Consider the following 13929-nt stretch of genomic DNA (forward strand, 5'->3'; position numbering starts at 1 on the left):
TTTAATTTTCACACGTAATTGTCAGTTAAAGTATTTGCAGCTTTCTAATACATTGCAAATGGCCAAATATACACCATAATTGCTCCTGGCATAAACAAATATTTATCCAAATTGTAGAGAAATAAGCACACACGCACACACAAACAGAGCAAATGAAGACGGTCACATTGAGACAAACCGAAAGACAAATGAAATTTAAACAAACGATTTCTGCTCTGACATGCACGCAACCGTGTACAAACATATCTACAAGGAATGCGACGAACTAATGACCTTGAGACATGCCACGAAGGCCAGCTGATGTGCTTGGGCCAGCCTTCGGTGTCAACCAACTTAAATATTTAGCTATTTTTGACATTGCAGAAATTCAACCAGCAAATATTTATTCACGAGCGCTGGGAAGCATAACTCTCAATGTAAAAAGACAACGGTACTTTATTAAAATGACATAGCCCCAAAGGAAACATTTTAAATCAGAAAGACCAAGCAGCAACTTTGTTCAGAAAATCTACTTGCATGTGTAACTGTACCTATATGAATGTACCTGCAAGTTAGAATATTAGAAAGGGACCTGATATTTGCTGCTGCCAGTGGCAGTTGACTCGAATTGCTGAATTTGCGGTTTTAATAACAACAAAATTGTGAGCAACAAATTGCCCAAGCAAACCGACATAACAAATGTTGTTTACTCAGAATGTCGATGAACGTCGATGAAAGCAGATAAACAATTCAAGATGGCCCATGGGGCGAAATGCAGTGATGGTGACCGAAAATGCTACAATCCAGAGAGCAATAGGAGCGGAGCTAAACTCATTAAAATTTTGCCAACAAGCTCGAGTTGACCTGGCTTTTATTGTTGTACGAGTATTTTAGGTTTTGTTATTTATCGCTTATGAACACAAAGAGAGAAAGAAACAAAAATGACAAGTACAACAACTCATTTTTATTGTAATCTGTTCTCCATTTTCCTATCATAAAAAGTTGAATTTATTCCCCTGTATTAATGCACCTAACTGGTAATTGATGGGTGGCAATGTGTAGTCGAATGGGTATTTTCAACCATGCGAGCGATGCAAACGACATAGACACTTGTTTTGCTCTCATAACTCTGTGTTTTTACTCCGTTTAATTAAATCGGTTTCTTTTAATAGGTTTTCCGCATCTACAATATCCCAAACCCAGCATGCAGTGAGATGGAAGGCACAATCAGGTGAACAAAACAACAAAAATAAAAGTCCGATTTTAGAAAGATATGATAACAATAACATTTATGCAGCTTTTAAAATGTTCTAATAAAAATATACCGTTACTCTAGAAACGGTTTCCTTTTAAAACTTCCAACTCGCTTCTCTAAATAACTTGAGGGCTCACGAATGTCACTCCTTACTTCTTTTGATTCGGTTAATTTTTAATTTAGAAAAACATAAATATACTTCTTAATAACGGGATTATTATAATGTGTACCTTATTTTACATTAATAAAAACGGATCAAAACTGAGATATTAGCCTTCTTCGTCTGGTATTCGCATCTAGACGAGTATGTGGCAGGAATTCGAAAGTAAAGTTAGATTTCTGCTCCAAGTGCCAAGAAAATTTGAACATGTGTGAATCAAATTTTTAAAGAACATAATCACAGGTGACGAGTCATGGATCTTTGAGTATGATCCCGAGACAAAGAGGCAATCTTTCGAGCATGTTGAGACGATAGAGGGGATTCAAGCAGCATGCACCTCGGCTCTCAAGACTATTCCTAAGAATGCTTTCCGTGACGCCTTCAATGCTTGGAAATCGCGCTGGCAGCGCTGCATCGACGTAGAAGAATCTTATTTTGAAAGTTTTGAAAGAATTGTAACGATTGGTTCAATACATTTTTTTTTAAATCGACTCAGTCCTATTAATTTACGGACAAACCCTGTATAACCGATAACCAATAAATTCAACTTATGAAGACAGGGCATTAAGACAATTTAGCTCATTAAAAATAACAAGATGGAAGTGTTTCACTAAACTTAAGAGATATCAAATCCAAAACACCCAAGTATCATTTCGATGCATTTGATGCTAATTCTACTCTTCGGTTTGTACGGAATACCTAAAACAGGATACTCGCAAAACTCATTAAGTCGCGCTTTCTGAATAGGCGGGCATCGTTATGGTGAGACCCAAATTCAGACACAGGAATTGATGGTAACGGTAAACACTCGCAATCGCTTCAGTGCTAAAGTTCAATTGCTGTGTTGTTTGCTGTTCTAAAAAATGTGGGTGTTAATAGGCGGTTTTTTCGTTATTTCTTTGTTAATTGTTCACGGTATCTCCCAGTGTGCATGAAGGCGTATTAAGTGTTGGTGGTTTTGCTATCGAAAATATTTGGTTTAGTTGCGAATTACATTTTTGTGTAATCAATTGAAAGACTTCCACATGACAGGAAATCAATACGCAAAATAATTGGAAATAGAATATTTAATGTTTCAACGGTTGGATGGAATAATGCGAATAAAAGTAAACAATAAATAGTTGTATATTTTTTTTAGAAGATTATAATAGGTTTTTAAGGTCCGCCGTTTAAAGCAAATCTTTAAACATATGTACAACACAGCTTCTTTAATATAAAACGCTCAGACTTTGGCCTGAGCTTAACGTGCTAAAAAGTGAATCCAGAAAAAAAAGTAACTCTTGACGCGGAATCCCTTTTGAAACTAGGGTAATATTCTGCAAATATCCTTAAGTTTTATAAACCACATCAGATTTAGAGCTTCATTCATTGCTAACTTTATTTCGAAAATGAGATTACTTCTCGATATCAACTGAATATCTCCTTCACTAATGATATTCTACGCATAAGACTTTTTACTTCACTACGAAAAAAAGGACAAGCATTCGCCATTTTGTTGTGTTTAGCCTCTTTTAAATATGTAATAAAATTTTAGTAAATTAGATATGTTTTCTTTTTCTCATAGCTGTAAGGATTTTTATTGCGTCAAACAGGTAGGGTAAATTTTTGGATCCCATCAACTTGTTGTATGAAAAATTACAATTTTACAATTACGAGCATTTTTATCGCAGCTCGAAAACTTCGAAAGTTTCTAGTTTAGCCTTTCAAACCGACGAAAACCCGCAACCTCTCCGTCATTTTTTGCTCATAAAAAATAAAAGAACGGAGGACCCCGTAACAAAATGCCTCGTTTCGTGTTACTACATTATAATTTAGGGATTAATAAAGCATAAAAAACAAGCAAATTTTGTAAAGCGCATAAAACTTTTGCCGCTTATGGCTTATGGCATTTGTATCGGGAGAGTTTTGAATATTAAAGTAAAGCTGCACACATTTTCACCTTTTCAAAACTGCCGGCATAAAGTATAAATTATGGCACAAAGCGGTAAATCCGGCATGACTACGCAGCTCACGGTGCGATTTGGCAGCCAAGCTGGGCTCCAAACATCCTTGGCAGACGGGAATTGTAGACACGTGACAACCAGCGTTTTTGCCGTTGCTCGCATCTAGACAGGTCCGTACACATACGCGCACACATATGTATATGTGACATACACCGCGGGTTCGCTTTTATATTTTTGCCAAAGTTTTATTTAATCTAATCGCTCATTCGCAACGAAAATGTGTCACAAAATGCTGCACAAGTTTTTGCCGCTCAAGCAAATTTCGAATGTGTCTTGTCTCGACTTAAAAAGTTTACAACGCTCGTGAAATGCAGAGATAAGCTGTGATTTCCTTTCCACAACAAGACAGCGCACACAAAGTTATGGTCTCCAGGTGAATACAAATACAAACTCCGCGAAGTAAAAGTTGCACGCCTTTGCGTTTTAGACTGTGATTTGTTACACAGCGGTACTTTCACTTGCACTGTGTGGCATTGCGGAGCAAAAAATATGTATTTTCATCACGTTCCTCTTTGCAAGAAACTCGTCCCACTATGCAAGTGGAGAAAATACCCCTAAGTACTTTGAATAACACCCCTCACTACTGTCATCGAGCTGTTCGTGGCACGGGGTACTACCATTCTTTACAAAAGGACCTCAATTAATCACCTTAAAAAGGATACTAAACCTGACTTATTACACTGGCGGTCGGTCACCATGCACCTAAATTGCCCTCATCAATGTCGATTCTGTATTATGAGAATTCTAAGGAAAAAATCCATTTTCTCATGAAAGGAAACACAAAAAAAAGGAGTAACGGTATGTGTTTAGACCCAAAATTAAAGATGGCACTTGGCTGCTGTGAAAACCAATAAATTACTATAAAAGCTTGGAGGTAAAAATTTACTGCACCCAATAAATACATTATTTAGCCTTATTGGAGCAGGTGCAAAGGGGTTTGGGCAACACTCGCATATCTATAAATATAATGGCGTTTTCTTTTCTACGGTGAAACTAGTGGCACATTATATGGCAACATTGTACACGAAAATGCGAAAATTTCTACTTTTATGAAATGATAAAACAACAAAAAAATGGCACCCTTTAATAAATCACCTGTTGCATTGCATACAATACCATTAACCAAATTTGCGAATTGATTTTTAATACAATTAACCGACTCATTTTAATTCGTGCAAAAACTTCATTAAAAAATCTTGGAACTTTCAGAAACCTTAAATCAAAATTCATCGGGCAACTGTCAATCTTGCGTTTTGAGAAGGTAGAAATGTAGCACATTTGCCTGGTTAGAAGGCAACTCTTTGAGAAAAGAACAATTGAATCTGAAAACATGTTGAGAAAAGAACACGCAACTTTGACAGCCCAAGCATAGGGCAGCATAAATGCAACATTTTTGCGAGAAAGGAAATCGCTATAAGATTATTGTAGTTAACTATTAAAATACACATTTAAGGGGTGCTACTATCTCCTCCTGAGAGGCTTGAAGTACTGCTGGCAAGACGGCCTAACCTGGCCTAGATAAGTTTCCGTTTGATTTTAGCGTACACTGTGACACCTAAATACACCTATACCTAACACATATGTACATTGACAAATGATTATGTCTATGCTGTGCGAAGTGTTATTTACAAAAATTCCATAACATTAAATATAAATTCACTATTTTTACACACTTCTATAGAAATTGAGTATTTTTGACGCATTAATGACTAAATTTAATACCCAAACCCACTAATTTTATCACACTCTAATTATAACTCAGTAACAAAATATGAGTAGCGCCCGAAAGTGTGAGCGCTGCCGTTAATTACGGTTTTGCGTTCGCCAACTCCTTGCTCTGCATGCAGCGTCGCCCTCACAGTCTCTGCGAAAAGGCTTAATCAGCATTAACTGAATTTCCATTTTGTGTACGTCATTGCTACTTTCATCAGTCCTAAAGCTTTGCAGAGAAGGTATTTCGCATTGACGCGTAAAATCCCTTAAAATTACCAGAAAATTTTATGATTTCGGAGAAACCGCTACTCGCGTTACACCAGACGAACTACCCGTCACCCACAAGGCTACGCTCATAACAAAAGTTGTGAATAGAAAGCCTTTTTGTTTGTTTATATTTGGAGAGCTTAGCTGCGCTTCACCTGCGGCGCTTCACTTGTGCCACTGCAAAGAAACTCCATTAAAATCGGTGGGAATCTGAATTGTAATCACGAGCTTCGCATATTTCTGAATTTGTTGCGCTAATATTTAGAGATTATTTGGTAGAGTTAGTTTATAATCATAAAGATAAAGAGAAGGTTCTACTTAGTCAAGACACTTTTGTCTTTTTCTCACAGAGCGTGTATATTAGATTTGAGGACTTAAGTAATATTCGTTACGGACTAAGTTAAAGTGCCAAACAATCTAATCTAGAACCAAAACCAAATAAAAGCCATCTTAGAATACACTTTTAAATAATTGATGAAATCCTACGTTAGTGTTTACTTAAGTAATGTGCAAAAAAAAAGTGTCTGCTGAATTGTATACTAAGTATATGGATGCCCCATACATACATATTTTTCTTTCAAAAGAGGAAAAATTTTCGAAAAATATTCGCTTCAAATAAAGACCCTAAGAGCATATTTTTAAATCTACATAGTCAGGTGCTGACAAAAGACCTTGATTTATTTTGATAACCAATTTTTACCCTCAACTCGGCATATTTAAATAATAAAATAAAAAAAAAATCGTTTTTAGAATACGATTTCCTTGCTCATACAAGGCACTAAGCTTGGAACTACGCGAGCAAATGCAGTGCATACTTTGGAGCAGTTCGCAGGTTTGTCTACACGATGAGGCCGTCATCACCTTCGTCGACCGGCATAACGGTAGAATGCATTCATCGTCCTTCCACTCTACTTGCGACCACCATTAAGTTTGTTATTTTACGCACAGTTGCACATTTCAAAAAACTTTATGACAAAGATTCGCAACGTTATCCTTTCTGAATGGCGCATCCTGCTTCGCTCGTATAAACGCCGCCTTTCGTACTCGCTCGCTTTTAACCGCTATACAGATTTGCTGATGCATGAGGCTTGGGAAAATACAAAAGGTCGTCAACGGAAGTAGGTGTCTAATAATAATCATAAATCCAGCAGAGAGCTGTGCGGCCGAAGTTAAATAGCGAAGGAGCGAGCCGATACCGCTGGGTGGCATATACACTCATATCCATGTGTACATATAGTAGATACGTAAACGTGTGTGTACGTATATACTATATACAACCCAAAAAAGAATGTGCGTATTTCCGTGAAGGCAAGCGAAGAAAGTGTGTCAGTGCGTAATTTAACGAGGGACCAACGGTAATGGCAGATGCACATCACCTTTACGTCTGCTTAGATGAAACCGGCCGCCATATTGTGGCTCAAGTCGCATTTTATCAATTGCTCTGCCATTTGGCTGGCTTCGTTGGTTCTGCCGACTGGTTGGAACGCTTCACTGGACTTCTTAGTAACTCCCTTTAGCCATTAGTATGCCGACTTATTATAATAACTGCTTCTGCTATTAGAGGACCCCAAATGCTTCCGTTTCCACCCCCAAGTGGCATCCCTCCCATTTTGTATGCTTGCCTTGTGTTTGTGCCTTTTCAACAGATGGTTCTGTATTTTCCGTTGCGTTGCTGCAACTTATCTTGCGCTCTGTAATTATTTTGCCATTTTATCTTGACTTCTTCGCCCTTGGAGAAAGTCACCTACCAGTCGTCTGCTTAATACGAGTATACTGCACTCGTGCGCAAAATACACTGGTATATTTTTGAGTGACTGCGTAAGGGGCTTCATGCCTACTTGACTCAAGAATTCACTTTTAATTTCAACATATTTTTTACAGCTTCTTTGGGAATAGAAATTAAATATTGACTAGGTACTTGAGCACAAGTGTGAGAATACTCCACTTGTGAATTCCCTGCTGTGACGAAGCAAGCTGAAACAACGGCAACATGCCACTAATTTAATTTAATAATTGCGCCGTTGACCCTAATTGCATGGACACTCAAACTAAATAATTGCATTAGAAAATTGAATCCCATTCGAAATTTTACAGTTTTATATGTAATAAAACATATTAATTGAAAGCAATTGGTTTGTTTCTGAACGGCTAACGCTTACCAGCTAGTCAAATTTCCTCTGTAAAAGCGTTTTTTATCCAAAAAACTAGCAGAAGAGATCACAAATTAAGAACGTGTGAGTCAGAGAGATCTGCTAGTTGCAGTTCCTGAAATTTCTGCTAACAGAAAATACCTACTGTCAATCAACAAACAAGCGATATTTGAGCATTTTCTTCTCAAATTCTTTTGATTGTTCATCAAATGGTTTTCTAGTAGAGCTCTTGGTATTCGAATAATCGATTAACCGGTTTAACCGGTATCCGGAGTAGCAAAACAATATTGAAATAGTTCATACAGGAGTATTGAAAACATACTCATGATTGAAATTAGAGATCTTAAAATTATTCGAATAACCTGAAAACCGATTGGAATATTCAGTTTCATCTACTGCGACTATGCGAATAGTTGCTCGACTATACTGTAATTGCTTTGCTGCAAGTATTTGAATAATTGAAAATCGTTTCAAATCTAAGCACCCTTTGATTTTTGATGTAAAGTTTCTATAAGAACCGTTAACCGGATAGTGGAAAATAAGTGGTTAATAGAATAGTCGACGACTTACGACTATATTGCAAACCGAATATTATAATTCCAATAATGTCCTATCCGGTTAATCCGGTTAGTCGATTTCTCGAGTATCAAGAGCTCTATTGAAAATATTTTTTTATATGAATATTTTTGATATATAATATAAAGAGATAAAAAGAACCTGTGCTCGTCCTTTGGTACATAATAAAATACCACATCAGCTTTATTTATAAGATATAAAGAAAAACACTAGAACCACAAAAGCTTGAAATTTCCTCTGAAAAAAATTGTAAAAATTAAAGAAACAAGGAAAATAGTGTGAACATACCAAGTGTTAACGCAAATATGTATTAGGAGGAAAGGGAAGGGCTAAGCGGTTTCTCTTTCAAGGTCACTGCTTTGCCACTTTTTCCTCTATGAATTTCGCTCAAACATCACGCTATGCTCTATTTATATTTACTAACGCGTCATCTCTCTGAGAAGCGTACATTCCTTCATTCATTATGCATGCGGCACTTATCCTCGAACGCATATGTTCTACATGCTTAAGAACTCGTACATCCGCCCACGCATTAACATAATGAACACACATATGAGGACACGCTCACTTTCTCTATTCCCAGCCATAATTAAAGTGCATCGAAGTGCAGCTACATGTGCCACTGTAGGCGGCGAGCTGTGGCAAGCACTTCAAGCAATCTTTTTTAGTTGTAAACACACATGTGAGCACAGTGAGGCGTGGTCTACTCGCCTGTGTGGCAATAGTTCCTCCATATGCTTAAGCAAACTTTCATTGACTTTGTTTTAGTCGGGATGTTGTCGTGGACAAAACTGTCGTTGTTTTGCATAGTGTTGTGTTGGCTGCAGATTATGGAAGAACAGGGTGTGCCATCTTTTATGGCGATATTTAGAAATTGCATAACCCGAACATTTATGAACAGTTTGAATGCTTTGCCCAACGTTTGCAACAACCATCATTGGATCTAACGATATGAATAGTCCATTAATGCATCTATATCGCTCGATATGCCTACCGCAGATCATCACAACGAACTCGGAGCAAATATTAAAGGCGAAAGCATAATCAAACAAAGCGGTTGAAATTTTTGAAAACTGAATTTAGAAGAACCGAACCTAAGTAAAGGGTGCTACTATAACATTTCTACTAATTGCGTAACAAAATCTTATAACGTAATCGGCCAACGGTTTGCATCCGACGAAAAACGTTTTGCTGTTCTTTCTAACCACGCTTTTTGATGTAAACAATATGAGTTGAATTAAGGTTACTTACTAAGGAAATAAAGACGAAGATATTTACTTTGATTTTGATCGGCTAATATATTAGGAGATTGTGACGTTACCTTGGACAATAGCATATGCCAAATTTCGTGAAGATATCTTATCTAATCCGATATCGGTTGTTCCGAGAAATGGCCAGCTTCTTGGGTAGAAGGGAATGGGTGCAATATTTCAGTTCGCTATCTCAAAAACTAAGGGACTAGTTCGCATATATGTATATAAGTGGTCACGAGAACAGACTCAATCCACTCATCTCGCCACGCTGCTGTTAGGGTCTTCAAAATTTCCCTCTGGGTGTTCGTGCCAAACTTAATACATACAATATCGTGTTTAGCACTAAAATATATCCAATTTAAAAATTTACTATTCTTCAATTGTAAACTATATCATTACAGGACATCAAGGATGGTACACCCAGTATGTCGATGTGGCTGTAGATGTGCTACTCGCTAGAATGTGGGAAGTTTGCGCTAAGCTTAAGCACACTCAAATAAGAGCGGACATTTACTCATTCTCATAGCCGTAGCCTTTTGTTTTCATTATAGTGTTACATTGTATGTTTATAACTATATACATATGTACATATAAACATGTCTGATTACATATCTGCATATTAAATTTGAGCAGTTTTATTGCACGTGGTGGAATACTCACATAACGGTTATTAACACCTTAAAGCAATGGAATTGTAATATATATTAAGTCGTTAGTCAAATATATCGAAATATGTGTGTCTGTTCTGTTCCGTCTGCATTTTATCCATTCTTTTTGGATTTACATATGTTTATGAAAGAGAACAAATTTATATGCAAATTTAATTCTTTCTTTGAATGTACTTTCTTTTCAAAGGTTAGCAAAAAAATGTGTTATTTGTGTGTAAACTGTCCAAAATTACAAGGCCAATTAATTTCACGTTTGAAAGCTGTTTTTTCAACTCATTTCCCTGCCGAAGAACTTAGTTTCTTGTATAAGTAGCCGAATATAATTGATGGCGAATCGAAAAATGTGAAGTGATATGCGAATCACTTTGCAAAACTTTAGAAACTTTATTGCTATAAAGGTTTTTTATGAATTATTTTCCGTTAACCTACCTCCTTAAATACTTTGTGTTTGATCATGCCATTTAGTTATGTACGAACCAATTTATTATCGTTTCCTTCTTATTTGAACTATTTATTATTGTACATTTCTAAAGGCCATTCTACTTGCCACAATGGATAGAAACCTGAAGACCAGGGAATCCTGAAACACATGGTATACACGGTTCTTGTCGCCTTCAGAACAAAGTTTTTCGATTCTAGTTCAATTATTGAACAATTATTATCCTTTTGAATTATCATTACATAGTCTATAGATAAGTAAAACAACATGCTCGTTCGTAAACTGTTCCTGCTTGCTGGCGAAAAATTATGTATTTCAATATAATACCATGTAATCGTCAAATTATATATTCTGTACAAATATACTCCACGGGAAACCCGGAAAAGTAAAAATAGTGTCAAGAATCATTGAAGCAGAATCCTCAAAATTGGATTTGAATTCAATTAAGTAGTTGCAAGTATGCTGTAATAATCGTTAATTACATTTCAATTACACAATGGTCTTTCGCACAACCATGAACCACATTTCTCGTGTCAATAACAAAGCCAGCAATAATTTTGATAGTCAATGGAAATTTGAATTAAATGAATACAATTGCTCCCATAAATTCCCTTTTATGTAACGGATAATTTTGCTTACCTTGTGTGCCCGAACTACTTCCGCCCTTCGACGAGCTGCAATTGTTGTTTAGCGAATTGAAGAAATTCGCTGCACCGGTGCGTCGTAATATCCAAAACATTTTGTCAGAGGAAATGGAGCGTTCTGTTAATGATTAGTAACTCTACTTGAAGCTTTTAATTGTAATTTAACTTTCTGATATTTTTGTTGATATTCTGTTTCACTGATATGTTCGGTTACAAGTTTGACTGTGTCGTCGTGTCTTCGTATAAAACTGATGCCCTTCAAGGTGAATTCGTGATTTTATTTCCCATAGTATTAGCTGCATGGACATTCAGTTAAAAATTAATTAAAAAAGAATTCCTTTAAAATCTCATTATTTTTAAATTTCAACTTTTGTTTGATTTCATGCAGTGGCAATGAGATACACCTGTGCGTATACGCAAACCTTTAGATCAAATTCAGCAATATTCGTTAGGAAGCAAATGTTTAATGCCTCATTGCTTTGTCTTCTCTACGTAATTAGTATTTATCTCTTTGTTAGCTTACGCAACAGTGGCGAGCCGGAGAATGGCTAACCGGCCGTATCAAATTCCCTCATTACACATTAAATGCTACTTTCGATCATCAGTGTTTACTAATTGCCAGTGAAAGACAACGCCAGCATGTAATTTGCTTTCAATAATCAGATGTCTTACAGGATTTAATGGAACGCCAAACTCACAGTTACTAATCTGCAGATATGAAAGAAATTTACCTGCTACTTTTATTAAGCTCATATTTTTGATTATGTAAAATCAAAAGCGTAGATATGATTTATCTAATAAAAAATTCATTCAAATTCAAAAATTTTCTTATCTTTGCGAAATATTTTACATTTCTTTTCACATTTTATTACTTTTTTTTGCTATTATAAGAGTAACAAATTACGCTCTTCAAAGCGAATTGGTTTTATAATCAATGAAAATAGCAGACCAAGAGCGCTTAAAACTTAATCGCTTGAAAAATTGTATAAACTTCAGCTAACACAGCGGTTTCAACATCAAACAAATTCAAAAATATATAAAGCACTTGGTTAAGCCATGTTTCGTAATTCCAGTCCCACAAATGCGCTGATGTGCCGGCGGCAGGCAACAATTGCGCCTAATGCCGGGGTACCTCGCGCATTGTCCTTCGTATTTCTCCTAATTAGCAATGAAACACAATGTCCTCAACACACTTCCAAACGGAAAAAACATTGCAATCGCGTACAATCGCTAACAGCTGTTATTGTTTACTTGTTTATTTGTTGCGCTGTCTTTTATTACACATGCGAACACTTGCACGCATACACACACACCACTGTACATATTTGTAAGAGCCGTCGGAGGCAATTTGGCCACACAATGCATTTGAAATGTAGATAAAGTCGCTCATTTGAACGCGTTTACGTGTGATAACTTCATTAATTCTGTCGCTAAGCGCAATGAAGAGCCTCCAACCAACACACACATGTACTCCTGCGTATGTGTGTTGGTGTGATGGCCTTTTAAACTGGTCTGATGCACTGGAATCAGCGGCTTTTGGCAATAAAAAGCGAAATCCTACACAAATACCATTCAACAGTCGGATAAGAAAACGTCCCAACTCACTACATTGTTGCTTTTATTTTTTATTTTTGCTCTCTTTAACATCCAGCAACGCGTTTCATGGCATTTGGCGAGCTGTTTGCGTAATCCACCGTTACTCACTACGATTGCCGACAAACTGATTTGATATCCTGTCGCGTTTGCCAATATATTCGCCGAATTCACTCAGCGTTACGCAACGTAAGCACGTAGTGAACGTAAAGACAAAAGAGAGCCCACCAACAACCAGAAGGTATGCAATAGAGAGAGTTTGGAGCTCAAATTGCACTATTCACTAAAAGGCAAACTTATTACAACGGAAAATAATAGTTAACAAGAAAATAAGCCTGTGTGCGTTCGCAAAAGATATTCCAAATATTCATAATTTATCACATTAAAGTCATTAAAAAGTTCCAAAATTAATTGAGATATTTTCTAACCATTAATGTATTTTGAATTTCCCTTTACATATTTTAAATTTTTGTGCGCGCTCAGGTACAACTCAACCCTCAAAAATTCCGCTTTTTACAAGAGCGTAAGAGAGCGCGCCAAACTGTTCCCGATTTTCTTTGCGCTCGAAGGATGCAAAGCCACCGTTCAACACCACTACAAATGAATGCGATATTTATGCTTCTTACACATTCAGCGAAGTTCCCTTCGATTCGAGGGGACCCACAGAAAGCACGCTCCATAGCCAAAACTTTCTCTTTTATTAAATTATTGCGGAAAAAAAGTTTTCCCACACTCATACCAACAATATTGAGCTCGTGTTTATTTGTACCTGCAAGCATTCTGATCTTACCCCTCGCACCAACAGACCTATGACATATTACTTGACCTTTTTGGCGACGACCGCAGCAGTAAACAAACCCAAATACAAGCTTATTTGCCAATCCACACATGTGTGGGAATTGATGTATCACAATTGTATGTGGGTACGTGTGTGTGTGTATGCTTATATGCTAACAAGTTGTATTAGCTTTCTATTTCTTCCGATGCTATTTGTATTACAAAGGAAGGAGAAGCGATCGCTTCTACTTATGTTACCGTTACCAATCCATGTAAGCGAAGTTTTTACATACACACACACACACACGCGCACCATATGGCAAATACAAGTCTTCCATCTTATAACTTGTCAGCGTTTACGAACGTTCCGTTATGATTGACGTCACATTAATCAATCAACGTGCCATCCTCCGTGAAAAAACTACATGCATATGTGTGTGTGCTCGAAGCAG

At 36.8% G+C, this 13929-nt stretch overlaps 1 protein-coding gene across 4 annotated transcripts in view; it reads right to left on the bottom strand.

Moving 5' to 3' along the window:
* The window catches only part of LOC126758504 (uncharacterized), a 41821-nt gene extending 29005 nt beyond the window's left edge, over positions 1 to 12816 (bottom strand). The window contains exons 1-2 of one of the 4 annotated variants that reach the window (XM_050472793.1): positions 12713 to 12816; positions 11103 to 11403 (exon numbers count right to left, since the gene is read on the bottom strand). In XM_050472793.1, coding sequence (XP_050328750.1) covers positions 11103 to 11202 — 100 coding nt within the window. In that variant the 5' untranslated portion in view covers positions 11203 to 11403; positions 12713 to 12816. The other 3 variants (XM_050472801.1, XM_050472809.1, XM_050472817.1) reach the window with 3 other exon arrangements.
* Positions 12817 to 13929: the final 1113 nt, after the last annotated feature.

Source organism: Bactrocera neohumeralis, chromosome 2, assembly GCF_024586455.1.
Source record: "Bactrocera neohumeralis isolate Rockhampton chromosome 2, APGP_CSIRO_Bneo_wtdbg2-racon-allhic-juicebox.fasta_v2, whole genome shotgun sequence".
Taxonomy (NCBI): domain Eukaryota; kingdom Metazoa; phylum Arthropoda; class Insecta; order Diptera; family Tephritidae; genus Bactrocera; species Bactrocera neohumeralis.